At 41.7% G+C, this 15,971-nt stretch overlaps 1 protein-coding gene across 6 annotated transcripts in view; it reads left to right on the forward strand.

Moving 5' to 3' along the window:
• PIGL (phosphatidylinositol glycan anchor biosynthesis class L) overlaps positions 1–15,971 on the forward strand; it is a 138,125-nt gene continuing 122,154 nt past the window's right edge. The window contains exons 1-2 of one of the 6 annotated variants that reach the window (XR_011973911.1): positions 1–321; positions 5,323–5,422. Coding sequence is in view for 5 of the 6 variants with exons in the window: in XM_072640051.1 (XP_072496152.1) it covers positions 75–321; positions 5,323–5,422 (347 nt within the window). In the remaining variant the exon portion in view is untranslated. The remainder of the gene's footprint in view (positions 322–5,322; positions 5,423–15,971) is intronic. The other 5 variants (XM_072640051.1, XM_072640054.1, XM_072640049.1 and 2 more) reach the window with 5 other exon arrangements.

Raw genomic sequence — 15,971 nt, forward strand, 5'->3', positions numbered from 1 at the left:
CCCAGCGGACGGGCGGAACTCGCTTGCCGGGGAGCCCAGTTTCCGGCGGGTACCTTCCGGCCCCTGGCGTCGCCATGGAGCTCTCTGCAGCGCTGCTGCTGGCCACCTCGACCGGCCTCGGACTGTGGCTGCTCTGGGCCTGGGCCTGGAGCTGCTCGGGGCGGACGCGGGGCGTGGGCGGGGAGCCGGGGCGGGTGGGGGCCAGGAGCAGGGCCCTCCTGTTGATCGCGCACCCGGACGACGAGGCCATGTTCTTTGCCCCCACGCTACTGGGCCTGACCCGGCTGAGGTACCGGGTCTCCCTGCTCTGCTTCTCCGCAGGTAGGAGGCCACGGGCGGGCAAGGGCGGCCACAAAGTGCGGGGGGTGGAAGCTGGGAGCCTCTCCGCGTGGGGCTGGGTGCCGAGCGGAGAACCGGGGCGAGCGCCTGGCAATCAAGTGTGTGCACTGGAGCCTGCCTCGTTCGTCGCCTCTGTCCCCCCACGCTCCCCACTCCTCCCGGGAGACCACGGAGGCTCTGGCCGCTTCCTTAGGGAATTTAGGTCACACTGAAGCTGGAAAAAGAGAAGTCCAGCCAGAGGCTCTCATCAAGTGTATGTGTATATATACCCTCCCACTTGTAGTTATACCAAGTGTACCAAGTATGAAAAACAAGCTACTGTGAAACCTGCGAGATTTTAAATGTATCTACCTCCCCTTGAAAGATCCCATAGATGTGATACATTGTGTCCTTTAAGTCTGCAGAAGGTACCGGGCCTTCTGTATAAAGATAGCGCGGCTTCTGTTTGGTCTCTGTCTGACTCAATCCAAAGTCTGGTGAAGTCATGAAAGTTCAAGCTAAATACGGTTTGCCATAAGCATTTGGACTCCACAGGGCACACATCGGAGAACTCTTGAGAGCTGGGACTGGGTTTTGCCTATCTAACCCGGAAGGCTTAGCCCACTGTCTGGCACGTGGTAGCCACTTAACAATAAATGCTTATTGATCAACTGACTAATATCAATAAATATGATTAATTGATATCATAAAGTTTAGTGATAAACTACTTGGATTAGCTTTTCTTTGTTTAATTTTTGAGAGTTTTATGTTATAATGGAATAGATGCCTGACTGGAAACCTGAGCTATTACACTTTCAATCTAGGGCCAGTGACTCAGTAGGCCCCAGATATGAATTAAAAATCTGGATAAGTAATGAAAGTGTAAAGCTTAAATATAGTTCTTCATATGGATTCAGACTCCATAGGGCCTATACCCCTAACCTCCTCCAGAACAGGGACTGGGTTTTGCCCTTTTTTTGTAAGAATCCCAGTGCCAGTAGCTGGCACATAGTAGGCACTTAATAAATGCTGCTTGACTCTCCAACTGATCTAGTCCAACCTCCTCATTTTGAGTCAAAACAATTGAAATCACTCAGGACTATAGTAAATTAGGTTTTAAATTATATCTGAAACCCATGACCTCTGACTCCACAGCCACTGTTCTTACCACTACACCTGCCTGGCCAAATTGAATGATCCTTAGGTATCCTTAGGCTGAAGCAGACATTCCATCATTGTATAGTTGTAATTATTATGATCAATTTGTCAGTTTATTTCAAATAGTACAAGAGGAATTTTGTTGTGATGTTATGTTCATACTTATTCACTTCGACCAAGTCAAAGAGGGTAGACTATGGCACTCCTTATGAAAATATTTATCTTCAAGAGTGGTAAGTCTTTGAAAATAAATTAAGGTGTTTAATAAATAGTTCAACCAAACTGTTTAAATGGAATCATTTAAAACATGTTTTCAAATTCCAAACTGATAGCTGACCAATTTGAAAAGTTCACTATAGAACAAAATTAACCTGAAAATAGATAAACCTTTGCTATATGTGAAAAATTGAGCCCTGGATTTATTACTGAATCTGTAGAAAGCACTTCCAAAAAAGGGTCTTTGGAAATCATCAGTCATTGGACATGTAAGAAAACAGGCCAGCTGATGGGCTCCTCCTCTACAAAAGTAGTGGCCACTAGGCCTAGATTGAAAGTATAATAGCTCAGGTTTCCAGTCTGGCATTTATTCCACTATACCACAAATCTCTCCAAAGTTAGAAAAGCTTATCGAGTAGTTTATATCGAAACTTTCTCATATCTCTTTTTAAGGTATAAGCTGACTAGCTTAGTTATGATTTTAATTATTTGAGTAGCAAAGTCAACGCTCCAGTATCCATGCTAATAGACTGAAACAATGAGGTTAAGGTTACCCCAAAGTTATTTCTTACTGGGATTTAGAATATGATGATGGTGAGGGAGGGGACAAGGAAAAGAATATTATTTTCCTGCATGTATTTAGTTTTGACACATTTTTAAATTAGCTTGTATTTCTTCTTAGCCCACAATACCTAATTAGAAGAGAATTATTAAAAATGTAATGCACATGGATAATGCATGGATTTTTTGGACTTTACACTAACATTGACATCCAAATATTACCATGTTGCACAGTGCCATTAAGGTTAATTAACCTTTTCGGTGGCTAGCATGTGCCTTGTCTACCATTCATTTGGCTGCCTCATGTTGTTAATTTTTTTATTGTATGTGTCCTCTCTGAAATAAAATTTTAGCCTTTGTGGGACAAGTATTCTTAGAACCTAACAACATCCAGACCTTCTCAGATCCATAGTAGATATCTGTTGAAATATTAGTAACTAACTTCACCGTCTTACAGATTCCATATATATTCAACTTATCCAATATAATTTTCATAAAGACCCTTAAAAAAAATCTTCACTAGTTTCCTTGGAATTGAAATCTATAGCAATTGGAGTACACACACACACACACACACACACACACACACACACACACACACACACACACACACTAGCAATACATCCTCAAACTATATTATATATTTCAACTTAGTATCAAAAGAAGAAGCATTTCTCCCTCTCCTTATCCCCAGCTATTTAACTATAGTCTCGAGGGATTTCTGGAGTGTTTCCTGTTATATTGTAAATGCTGAAGAGTGTATCTTATTAACAATTGCATAATTTGGTATTCTTTTAATAGAAATCATTCCCTTTTCTCCGATCCTCTTGTGGTTGTTGGTTTCAGAAGTTTTGTATCTTTATGACCTATTACAGTAAAATTTGTGCTAGATTCACAAACATTTTTTTTTACTACAAAAGCAATTTTACATATGTTTTATGGCTAAGAAATAACCCAAATAGTGTTTCCATTGCTAAATTACAGTATGCCCTATCAGGATTCCTAGTTTTTACCCACAGAGGGGCTGTTCATAATGTGTTCATCTGATGAGGAGAAACAATCCTGGCACAGAAAGCCAGATTCTATCTATTTTATGCTCTTTGATGTGACCTTGGACAAGCTAGCTTCTCTACCAAAGTGACTGGGTTGGACTAGGTGACCTTTTCCAGCTCTTTCAAAGCAAAGACAGATTTATAATGTAACCAACACGGATTTTTTTTAATGTTGCTTAAAAATACAATCAAAATATTGCTAACTGATTTGAATATATAGTTGCATTTTTTCCTCCATAAACATACACTGTAGTATTTCTGGATTTTTCTCTCATATATGAAAAATAAAAGTTGGGTTTCAGTTATGTAGCAACAACAAATAGCAGGATATGCTCTTTGTTATTATGAACATGTGTTTTGTACCACCAAGTTGGAAGAAATGAATGCTATCCCAGGAGAAAATGGAAAAACCATTAGAAATGAAATCCCAAATAGCCTTGCTTCCACAATGCTTACTTAAGTGTATCTATTTGAGTTTTTAAATAGTAGCTTTGTATCAGGCTCCTTGCAATCACAAATGATCATGTCTTAAGAGACTAGTCAGTTTTACTCATCAGCCATTATTTCCTGCCTAATTGTCCATGGTACTGTTAGGTACTATGCAAAGTGAATCATATGGGCCAACCTTTATTCCTATCCTGTCTAAGCCTATTGTCTGAGAATTGCTAACGTTCACTTCTCTCCAAACTTCAGTGCAATTTCCTTCATTCCATGTTTTCTTTTGAACCCTCCATGTTCCCCAAACTGAGATAAAATTTTAAGAGTTCAGTGTTTCCTGGCTGAGAGAAGAAGAGGGGAAGGGAAAATAACCTTCCCTACATGTTCTTCTAACTTGAGCTCCTAGTCCTGACACAGTGTGGTTAACCCAGGGTCTTGGGCCCTTGAGCCCTGAGCCATACTAAGAGCTGTCTAAGTTTTCACAGGACATCAAAGGGCTAATATGTACTGTGCTTTCTGACGTCAAATACTCTCAAACAGCAAGTAGGTTTTACATTCTTTGTAATGGGAAGAAGTTTATGGATATGACTTAAGATATAAGCAAAAAAAAAAATAGGCTGCATTTTCTGAAAGTTGAAAAATATAAACCCCTTGTAGGATGATAATGCCTGTATTCAGGTTCAGTTTCCTTATAGAATGTAATATACTGACCATGGTTGATCTCTAAGGGCCCCTTCAGACCTAAATCTGAACCTATGATCTCTCTAAACCCTGACCCTCACTGGTGCATTCAATCAATAAACATATAGTAAGTGCCTCCAAGTGTCTTCCATCCCCTGCCTTGAAGATACAAAGACCAAAACAACATCCCGGCCCTTAAAGAACTTATCTTGCTCTTTAGGGTAGAGCCATGTACATGGATAAATCAATAAAAAACACATAGAGGTAGAGACTGGGCTTGGCATTTTACTGTTAGAGGGAGCACACAACTGAGGGAACCATTTCTACCAATACTTGCCAACAATACCTCCAAAACTTAGGGAGTTTTAGAAAGTTGCCTAAAGTGAGGAGACGTTAAACTACTTGTCTAGGCTCACACAGCTAACCTGTACCAGAGGCAGAGCTAAAACCCAGGTCTTTGGGTTTTTGAGACCAGCTCTATCCACTACAGGCTGATGATGAAGATTCCTCTTAAAAAATGCATACGCATATATGTAGTTGACTAAAGTTATTGTCACCAAAAGCATGTGTGAAAGAGTCTGCAATACCTACCTCACTTAGAGACAGCTTACTTGTATCTTTTATTACATAGTTAGAAGCATTTCCACATCCGATTGATTGTCACAACTCTGAGATAGGAAATGAAAACGAGCATCCCTATACAAGGAAACATGTGCCAGAAAGCCAAAGGGCTTGCCCAGTCACAGGCAAGATGTCATAGTGACAGTGTGCTGTGTGACTGTTGTCTTTGCTCTGAATTTTGTCACAGCCTTCTGTCATGATCACAGAGATGGCCTAAGAGCCACCCACTATGTCTAGTGTGATTTAAACCCGCCCTTGATTTATTTGTTATCCCTAGGCAATTACTACAATCAAGGGGCAGTTCGTAAGAGAGAACTGTTGCAGAGCTGTGATGTTTTGGGGATTCCACCCTCCAGTGTAACAATTATTGACCACAGGTAACTTCTCTTCAACAATGTAGAAATCCTATTGAAAAAAAAGACAAAGTAATGTACTGGGGGACAAAAGAGTTGCTTGTAGTATAAGATGCAGACTGTCTCACTTGAATCCTTCTGTGGTTTCACTGGGACCTGCTCACTCATCTTCTGTTGCTTACTGGCACTTACTGGCACTGCCCAAGAGTAACCTGGAAAGGTGGTTCCACTCACTGCAGCCAGCCTGGTGGTGAGGTGATACAGATGTTCTTTTTGGAATCACCTGCTTTAAAAACCTGACCCAGTGTCTCATGGTGACACGTCACTGAGGCTGATTCCCAAGTGCTGAGGGAGCTCCAGCTCCAGCCAGCCCTGCTGTCCATCCTGAGAAGGCTTTGAGGGCAGGCCCAGTGACAGACTGCCTGTTCTCTGAAGAGCATCCAAACTTGGTTCAGAAACAACTCATCACCATGTTGGCAGCAGATTGATTGAATTCCTGGGTTGGTAGAATCCTTCTAGTTAGAAGTTACTAGTATTTTGTACTAATTACTCAAGTATTTTAAGTAGTTTTACCTATTAAGTGGCAGTGTAAATGGTTAATTAATGGCTGGGATTAGAAAATTTTTTTAATTGCTTTCTAGCTTTTAGCATTTTGAAAAAGTGGCTAATTTTCTTTTTTAATTACATAATTTAGATTTAATTTAATAGCTTCTGTCTATAGTTTAACTTTACAGTTATTCAAGTAGATAGGTTTAGTGGAAAGCATCCTGGGCTTGGAATCAGGAGAGATCTGGGTTCTAATCCTGCTCCTGACACACACTACCTGTATGATGACAAGCAAAGTCATTCAATCTCTCTGAGACTCAGTTTTTTCATCTATAAAATGGGGATATTAATCCCTCCCTCTCTACATTGAAGGCAGAAGTCATGAGTGCTGCTGTTGACTCTAAGATGTGCCTCTAGGACAGAAGGCAGAGAGAGGAAATCTCTTTATTGTGAGAGAGGCAATATGGCTAGTGGAGAGAGAACAGGCCTCAAAGACAGGAAGATCTTCAATCAAGCCTCACACAGACGTAGCCTGGTTATGTGTAAGTGATCCTAGGGTAGTCCCTTCTCAAGGCCAGCCTCCACGCAGCTCTCTAAGATGAACTGCAGAGTGTTTTGGGGGCTTCCTTGTTAGAGGCCTTTCCTTACTTGAGTGCTGTCTACAACCTTAAAGTCACAGCTGTGATCAGGAATGTCTGTAAAAGCTTGTGGTAAACCTGAAAGCTCTACATGGATGTCAGTGGCACTCATCCTTAAAGGAGAACAAATGCTCTTTAAACCTCACAACATCAATTGCTTTTCCAAAAACTCAGCACACACTCTAGAACCATATACTAAAAATACCCGTCAGCCTGTTCTGACCTGCACACTGCTTTTTTTCTTGAACTTTTAATTTTTTAAATGAAAACCTAAACAGCAGGAATAAAGAGCTAAGGGGATGTGCCTGCAGTCTGGGCCTTTCCCAAGGACAGTGCTTCTGTGTGGTTCACTGTCAATGAGTGTCATGCTGGTTTCCTCCATTTGAGGTTTTCCTCTTCCTGTATTAGGTAATACCTATGCAAGGGAGTCACATTACAACACAGGAAATGTTGAAAAATGCAAGTCCCTTTAACTAATGAACAAAGAGAAAAAATAAATAAGACAGAGTACAGATTTTTAGTGTTTCTCCCCCTGGATCTGTATAAAAGGCACCCATGGGAAGTAGTGCCTGCTGGTGTTGTTGCCAGAGTCTCTAAACTGGGTATTCTGTTTCTTTTAGAAAAGAGAAAGCCAGTGTTGATTCTGTTCTAAGCCCACTGGGAGCATTCTCAACTAGTAAGTAGTTCTTACTGTTGACATCACTGTTGATGTCACTTACCAGTTCCCAAGATAAACCTGCTGGGTTTTATCTAGTAGATTGCTATGGATACTGTTGTCTTAAAATTTTCTGTATTCCCCTAACACAATGCGCTGCACATGATAAGTGATTATCAATGTTCTATGGAGTTAAATTGAAGTGAAGTAAATCCAGGTAAACTGTGTTTCTGGAAGAGAAAAGGTAAATGTCTCTGGAAGAAAGAAATTACAGTAATGCCTTGCCTACCCAGAAATCACTTGGTTCTTAGCTTGAACTATCATGAATACGGCCAAGAGTCAGAAAACAAGCAAAAAATTACCCGAGCAGGCAAAAGAGATAGCTCAGCAGTCATACATCAAAGCTTCTGTACTTTACTCATCAGAGAGCCCTTCAATCCTCATTTAGAGCCTGTTACTGTTTCTTTAAATTGACTTACTGTTTACAGTTCTAGCAAGTTTGGTTATCTGGTTTCCTAGGCCACAGCATATTAGAACCAGCAAATTATAGAAAGCAAAGGAAAGAGGGGAAACATTTCTAGAGAGAGACAGGCCCATTGACAGCAGAGAGGAATGAGAGCTTAATAGCCAGGGAGGAGGCCTAAAAAAAAACCTGTCATAAAAAGCAACCGCCAGAACTCAAGAAACACAAAAATCTAGGACCGTTTGGTACAAAAGAAAGGCACCCATTCTACTTCACCAGCCCTCAGATCTTAGTAAAGATGACCCTGAGTCATTAAAGAAAAGATTCTATGTGTTCTGTTCTTTTTGAGAGACAGTAGGAATAGTGGGATAGCTTGTGTGGCTGGGAGGCCCCTCTTTACCACTAGATAGCCCAGTTGCAGAGAAGGAGCCTGCCTCTGTTCATAGAGTCAGTTTCCTTACCTTACCTTTTCTTACCAGTCCAGGTCCCCATATTCATGTTGATATTGTCATACCGTCCAGAAGGATTCTCATTTAAAATCATTAACACTTTTAAAAGCTTTGAGCTGAAAGGAGCAAACTGTATTTCATTGTAAATTTCACTTGAGTAAAGGACCGCATTTTCCAATCCATGCCCTATAACGAAGCCTCCAGAATCTCTTTGTGAGGCATTTGTTAACATACAATATTTTCTCACTTATCACTTTATTTTTTATTTATTTTTATTTATTTATTAACTGTGTATGTTAACAAATATAGAACTTACTTGGCCCTGGTCCATTAAATTGCGCAGATTCTTAAAACTTTGCCCACCTCAACAGGTGTTTTAACCTTGCCTCTGACTTAAAGAAGGATGAGTCAAATTCTTTCAAGGTAGAACCTGTGCCTTTCGCTCTTGGATTTTGAGGTTCCCAGCACCCCTAGACTGCAACAACTTAACCAATGAGCACCAATCAACTTGATAGCATTTGAAAAACATCTGTGTTTTATTCACCATCTGGTTTTTCATCTCTTAAAACCTATAAGAGATCAACCCAGGGCTTCAAGATAAAATATTCTCCAAGCATAATAATGGTTTATTTGTAGATGGATCATTGCTTTTGTTTGAAAGAATACATTTTACAGAGTTAGGGAGAGAAGACTGAAATAATCAAGTGATTGAATTCCTTAAAAAAGACTTGGACTAAACTTCGTTCAGTATCTATTCAGGGTTGGTCAGACCTCTGTCTGGTTCTGAGTTCCACAGCTTGTTAGCAACAACAAAAAGAACTTATGAGAGATTCAGAGGAGACCCACCAAAATGGTTAAAGGATGAGAAAATGGAACCCTGAAGGAGCAGTTCAAGAAACCAAGATTATTTAAAGACAAGCACAGGCAGGAAAATAATAGAGGTCATCAGGGATGTGAAGGGAAAGAGAGGACAGTGACCAGATATCTTCCACCTTCAGTAAAAAGAAAACAAGAAGAAACTAGTTTTCATTTCAACATAAAAGGCTGTTTAAATCTGAGAAATACTGTTCCTCTGTCTAGAGTGGCTTAAATGTCCTGCTCACCAACCAGCTCAGGTTTGGTAAAGTAGGTCACTGAACTATACAGTGAAACAGCAAAGCTGGCAGCCACTTCTCCACTTAGGGAGAGAGTCTGCTGCCCGAGCTTTCCCCCTTTTTCCAGTAGAAATACTACTTACATGGAAAGGAGGTAAGAGCAGACATTTGAATAAGGACAGGCTGCTTCTAAGAGGCCAGCTGCTGCACTGAGAAGGCCACCAGGTTTAGGGAATCTGCTTATTGTCAATCATGGCTAATGCCACTAGACAAATGGTCAATCCCATGAGCCCCTTCCCAATCTAAATGCCCTTCCCAAGGTTTTGGTTTCCTCAAAAAAAAAGGAAACCTGTCCCCTGGTCAGATCCCATTTATTTGCTTCTTGCCATTCCATTGACAGGGTTTCTGTACTCTGCACTCCCCAGACTGCTTCAGGCTTCTAGTTTGGTGAGGGAAATCCAGAGGATTATTAATCTTGGATTGAGGCCAACCATTGTAGGGCCTGGCTGAGTCATGCAGCCTGGGCTTCCTCTTTCTTTTCATCATCGTCTTGGACATTAGTTATATTTTTAACATGCAAAAGGGCAGAAATATTTCAAGTGAGATAGAAATTGACCCTCCTGATGCTTGAAGATTCAGCTAAAAATCAACCTTTGCTTCTTTGGACCTTCCCTTCTCCTCCTTCTACCCTTCATCTAAAAAACAAAATATATCTTCTCAGAGCATTTACTGAGCTTTAAAGCAAATTAATCTCTCTAGACTCTTCCATATGCAGCAAAACCTCACCGAGTAAGCTCTACATTATTCTAGGTAGTTGCCATCAGAAGCAACTGCCCTTCTTCCAGAAATCCAGATATCCTCTTTGTCTTAAATTCAAATATCAGCTAATCTGAACCTAACTCATTTCAAAGTTCATTTCCCCCACCCCCCAACCCCTTTTTTAACATTTCCAACCAACCAGGTGTTAACATGCATACTTGCTATGCCAGAAGCTGTTTAAGCATCTGTGGCAAGGCTCTTTTTACATTTGTTCTGTTGACATCAAGCATCTCTGAGTTTATTTAAATATTCACTTTAGATGAGAGTTCTGTAATCTGAATTGGGAGGCATGCATGAGAGAAGCAGCGGCCCTCGTGAAGAGCTGATATGATTATCTGAAACAGTCACACATGAATGATTCCATCACTGGGCAGTCTCGTAAACTTGCTTAGGTTTGGGTACAGGAAGATTACTTTGTGATGCATTTGGCTTTTGATTTTCCTTCACTCTTCTATCTCTCAACACATTCTAATCTTCTTGCCCAAAGTCAGCTTTGTTTAAAGTTTAAATTGGTGTAGTTAATTTAAAAGGAAATTTTCAAAGGGCCTCTCTCTTTGAAGAATTCTAAGTCATCATGTTAGAACAGTTCTAATTACTGGGCTCACTAGTAGACACATTTTCCATGGTTTGTGAGGAGTAAATTTCCGATTCTATGACTCTTCAGACTGGACTTTGTAAGGCCCACCATACAGAGTTCTAGTCTGTTTCCTTGAAAGTCATCTCATTATCTGAAGTTAGATTAGTCCCTGTGGTGAAGAAGATACAGAGAAATCAATAATCTAAAGGCAGACTAAAGAAACTGATGTGCTCTGGTCCCCCAGGCCTCACAGAAGCATATGAACTCATCCAGAACACAGGGAACCATTGACTGGACTAAGGAGTGACTGGGTAATCAGGGAATCTCTGACTCAATGACATGAAGGTAGATCATCAGAGCTAGATGGGGCCTAAGAGATTAGTTAGGCCTTGGCCCTTGTTTTACAAATTAAGAAAGCAAAGCCCAAAGAGGGTAAGTAATTTACCAAGGCCACACAGTTATTGCGTGGCACAACTGGGATTAGAACTCAGACCTCACAACACAAGCTTATTGTGTTGGTATTCTACCACAAGACAGACAAATGCATAAAATAAAATACATAGAATTACAAAGGAAACCAGTTATATTGAAAGTAAGATTACATTGGGTTTTTTTTTCCATCCAATTTTATAGACCCATTGAAATCTATCCAAAGGGGTCTGTGGACCCTGGCTTAAGAACGCTTGCTCTACCTCAAGATTGCCAGTGATACTATCTTACCACTATGTGCATGGTAGGTGCCCAATAAATAGTTCTTCAATGTATGAACAAGTTCACCCCAAGACCAGAAAAGCAAATCTAAGATAGATTTTGCTCTTTTTGTACTACCATCTGCATCCTCCCAGCACTGGGCAGTAAAAAAACTATCCAGGTTGGGACCCAAATCACTGAAGTTCTCATCTCAGTCCAGCTGCCACTGATACCCTATGTGACCCTGGGCAATTCACTTCCCCTGTCTGAGATCAGTCTCCTCATCTGTAAAATATTGATGGGGTAGAGCATTCACTTGCCTACTGTCTCTGCAACCTACACCAGATGAGATTTGGAACTACTGGCACTTTAGAGGTGATAGAGTCCCACTTCCCTCACTTTAGTGGAAGAGAAAATGAGATTCAGAGACATCTAAGGGATTGCGTGGGCCCCACAAATGTGTATACAGGGCAATGATGGATTTTATACCTAGGTCTAGTAATCTTTTCACTACACTATACAGTCTCTCCTTGAAGAAAGGATTTGATCAGAAGACGCTGAGATGGGTTTCATAAATTGGAAAGCAGACAAAACCATAGCTAAGAGAAGAACTAGAACTGGAGGTTCCAATTGGACCACAGGCTGTCTCACCTACTCATTGACTTGAATTCTTGTCAGAAAAATTCATATTACAAAGAAAAAAAAGAATAATAACTTACTACCTACCTACCTACCTACCTCTCAAGTGGCTACAAAGGAAGTATAAGGACACAAATATGTGTGTGTGCGCGCATGCACGTGCCCACTTTTTATTTACAAACTAAGAGCATATATCTGGAAGCAGATAGAGATACTTTCTAGTCTGGCTAAGAAGGACAGATTGTAGCCAGAGAGTGGCCTCAAAACACACCCAAAAAATGCCAAATGATTGGAAATTAAAGGCAGAGGAAGAACTCCTGTAGACTTCATATTTTGGCTTGTGGTTCCTGTCATTGTTCTCCTTGTGATTATACTCAGGAATGGGCAGCTACTGGACTAGGGTTAACTGAAGTGCCACCTCTCTGGGGCCCTGCTTTGCCCTAAGGATCCACCCTGTTGTAGCAACCCAGGATTACAGACTTAGAACTGGCAGGTGGCTTTGGGATCATTTAGTCTAAAACCTTCATTTTACAGATGTGGAGACTGAGTCCCAGAGAAAGCAAGGGATCTGCCTGGGGTCACACGGTGAGTGGCAGATCTGGGATTTGAACTGGGTCACCCATCTCCCAGCCTGGCAGTCTGCTGTCTGCTATAATCTGTCTTAGCATGTGTGACTCAAGATCTTCTTTTGTTAATGAACAACCTGGATAAAAGCTTCACATGCACATCAAAATGTACCAAGCCAGGGCTTGTTCTATAAAAAGAACTATCTGGTGCCCTGTGATTATCATTCTCATCCACAAATATTTATCGTGTGCTTCCTGCACACATGGTGCTGTGCTCTAGATTCAGAGACTACAAAAAGGGATAGGACAACCTGGTCTTAGAACAGCTTGCTGAGAACCTTGAGCATCCCTCCAGAGGCTTACAACCCAGTTGGGCAAACAGGCCATTAAAAGGATGTGAAGACACAGAAGTCTGTGTGCTCTAAGTGCCAAATGAGTGATAAAGACAGAGATTGTTCTGAGTGTCAGGGGAGAGTGAGGTCATGTAGGGATGGCTGGGGTGGAGAGGACTTGGAACTTGACCTGTGCCTTGAAGAAAGACTCTAGCTTAGATTAACAAGGAGGGGGAGGGGGAAGATTGTCAAGAAGCAAGAATGGCAAAAGCTAGTGGGTACATCGGCCCACTGACCCAATCAGGCACACCTTAGCCAAACTTCAAGTTTATTTGTGGCAGGTTTACCTGTGTCCCTATTCCCACCAAAGGTGCATCTTTGTGACCAAGCTATTTCAGAGCCCTGCCAACCCCTTCCAACTGACATGACCCCATTTAGGCCATTCTAAGGATGCCCACAGAAGAGTGCCAACCTGGATGCCAACTTGTTAGGAATATATTCAGGACTACAGACATGCCCAGGAAGCTAGTGGGGAGTCATTATGTTGCAGGTAACATTTCTCTGTGAAACATCTCAAATGCTCTCCATAACTTGCTCTCTCTATTGGACTACCTTCGCATTTCTTTGCTTCTCAGTCCAAATATGAGCAAACCCTAGAATTGAAAGGGACCTGAGAGGGTATCAAGTTCAACTCTTCATTTTATAGATGAGAAAACTGAGGTGCACAGAAGGAAAGTGTCCTTGGCTCTGGTCACACAAGCAGGGGAAGCAGTGCACCCAAGCCAAATCTCTTTCCACTGTACCCTCCCCACCTGACTGCCTCTCTGCATATGTATACCCTCTGAAAACCCTCAAGGAGCTCTTCAGAGAAATCAACTTTAGCTTTGCTTTTTTCTGAGCATCTAAGTCACGGCTGAGCACGTCTGGCTTTCAGCACGCCTTCCCTTTGCTTTCAGCTGCTTGGGCCATGATAGTCCAGGACGACAGGAGGAATGCTTCCATTTGCATTTCCCTGCCTTTGCAGCCAAGGGGCCTAGTACGCTTCGTTGTTAGCATCCACTTTGTCCTTTGGCCCTTTCTAAAAAGCCAGTGGAGCCATTTCCCCAGGGATGTACTATGACAATAGGCAGGAAAGCTGGCAGGGCTTAAGAATCTGCTTGTGTGAGTAAACTGATGAACTGCCCTTCAGAGTTCCAGTCTATCTCCCCTCCCCCAACCCCCTCCCAAACGCACAGTGCCCAAATTCCTGTCCTGGCCTTTCCCAATAGCACAGCCGCCTGTAACAGCACAAGTGACGTGGGTAACTAAGATCCCTTCCTGACCAATCAGGGCTCCTCTCTTCATGGTAGTGGTGGTGGTGTTAATATGTGACTAATAATGTCCACAGTGTCTGATACACAAAAGATTATATAAAAGAAACAGTCCCTTCCCTAAGAAAGTTCCAGCACAGAGAATGACAGAATTAACAGATAGGGACTGAAATTTACTAACCTTGCATGATGAGTTAATGATGATTTAAGGCCTCAGGGAAGCTTTTTTTTTGGTGGGGAGAAGTTCTGCTTTTTTTTTTATAATTTAGCCACAGCAGTTAATCTTGTTTTCTACTTTTTATTTACTTTACTAATTACAGTAGTGGTGGGAGGGAAGCTTCCTAAACTAATTTGCCAGATGGCTCTCTATAGCTTGATTGTAATCCATTGAGGGCCCAGTGGTTTGGCTTCTGGAATAAGAGGATGACAATATCCTGGTGCTGAGGAGTTATGAAGACCTCTCACCCCTCCTCAGCTCTGACCGTACTTCCCCACTGATCCTCTGCTCTTACAAAATCTCATCAACAACTCTTAGTAGAACCAACACACAGCCTAGATAAGACACTCTAGAGGGCAGCTGGGAACCTTCCCAGTGAACTGTGAGTAGAGTGGCCCTTTGTGAACTCAGCTCTTCCAAAGGAAGATAGAGCAGAGGGTCACCCGAGTCATGCTCAAATGAGAATATGTCCAGCCTGCTTGGTGAAGATCCTGAGCCTGACTTCAGGCTATCGGGTCATGCTGTTTTTGGTGATGACCAGACTGGGAAACCATTGAAATCAGCCAAATGACAGGGTTTAACTTGGGTCAGCTTTCCACAGAGAAGAATAGATCAACTTGTATAAACTTGAAAACTTTCCACTAATGGCATGAAGGTTCATCTTACAAATATCCATCAATCTAGTTCCAGGTTTCCATGGAGATTCCCCCATCTCTTCTCCTTTTGGGGTTACCTGCAGCTAGGCCAAATGAGTTGTCATCCTAGAGCACTGGCACCAGCCCGTGTAAATGTGTGAGTGTCCCCAGGCCTGGAATTGGGTCCCTGGAGAGTTCTGCTTCCCAGGCCAGGGATGGTTCATTTGTCATCCCTATAGGCCCCATTGCTTTCCTGACCAAAGTAAATTGACCTCACAGCACTGCCTCTTAGTTCAGAGCTTACCCTACCACCACCACCACTGCAGGAATACAGGTCTCCTATGAAGCCAACAAAACTTGGAGGCTACCCCACACACCTACTCATGGAGAATGTGTCTCAGAACCAATACATTTGCCAGACACAAACATGGGGATAGGGCCATAGGGATTTCTTGAGGCATGCTCTGGGCAAAGAGAGAGAGCCAATTATTGGGGCTAACCCCCTTGTGGTTCTCAGAGTTCTTCTGTTATTTCTACAAGAATTCTAACAAAGCCCTGAGATGAAGTCACTTTTTAAATGAAGGGTTTTTGGGGGTTTTTTTTTACAAGAGTGAGATAATCAAAGTTCAACCTCTTTATTCAAAATGCAATTGTAATCACCTTACCCATCAATAAAAACAAATAACCAAATAAATAGCCATGTGAATATGGGATAAGATAATACATAAAACCTAAAGCATTTTGCTAAACGTTTTGACCAGATACTTAGACAAATAAAGAAAAAGTGAGTTTGCTCTCCATCCTTTCCAAGATTTTATTCTCCACTACCTTTTTCTTTATCTCCTTTTATGTATATATGGGGGGAAAGACTGGACCTATGATTTCATTGGTATAGGGAACTCCCAATAAAGAAATTCTCTTCACAAATGCAAATTGGTACCTT

This window comes from Notamacropus eugenii, chromosome 2 (assembly GCF_028372415.1).
Source record: "Notamacropus eugenii isolate mMacEug1 chromosome 2, mMacEug1.pri_v2, whole genome shotgun sequence".
Classification (NCBI taxonomy): domain Eukaryota; kingdom Metazoa; phylum Chordata; class Mammalia; order Diprotodontia; family Macropodidae; genus Notamacropus; species Notamacropus eugenii.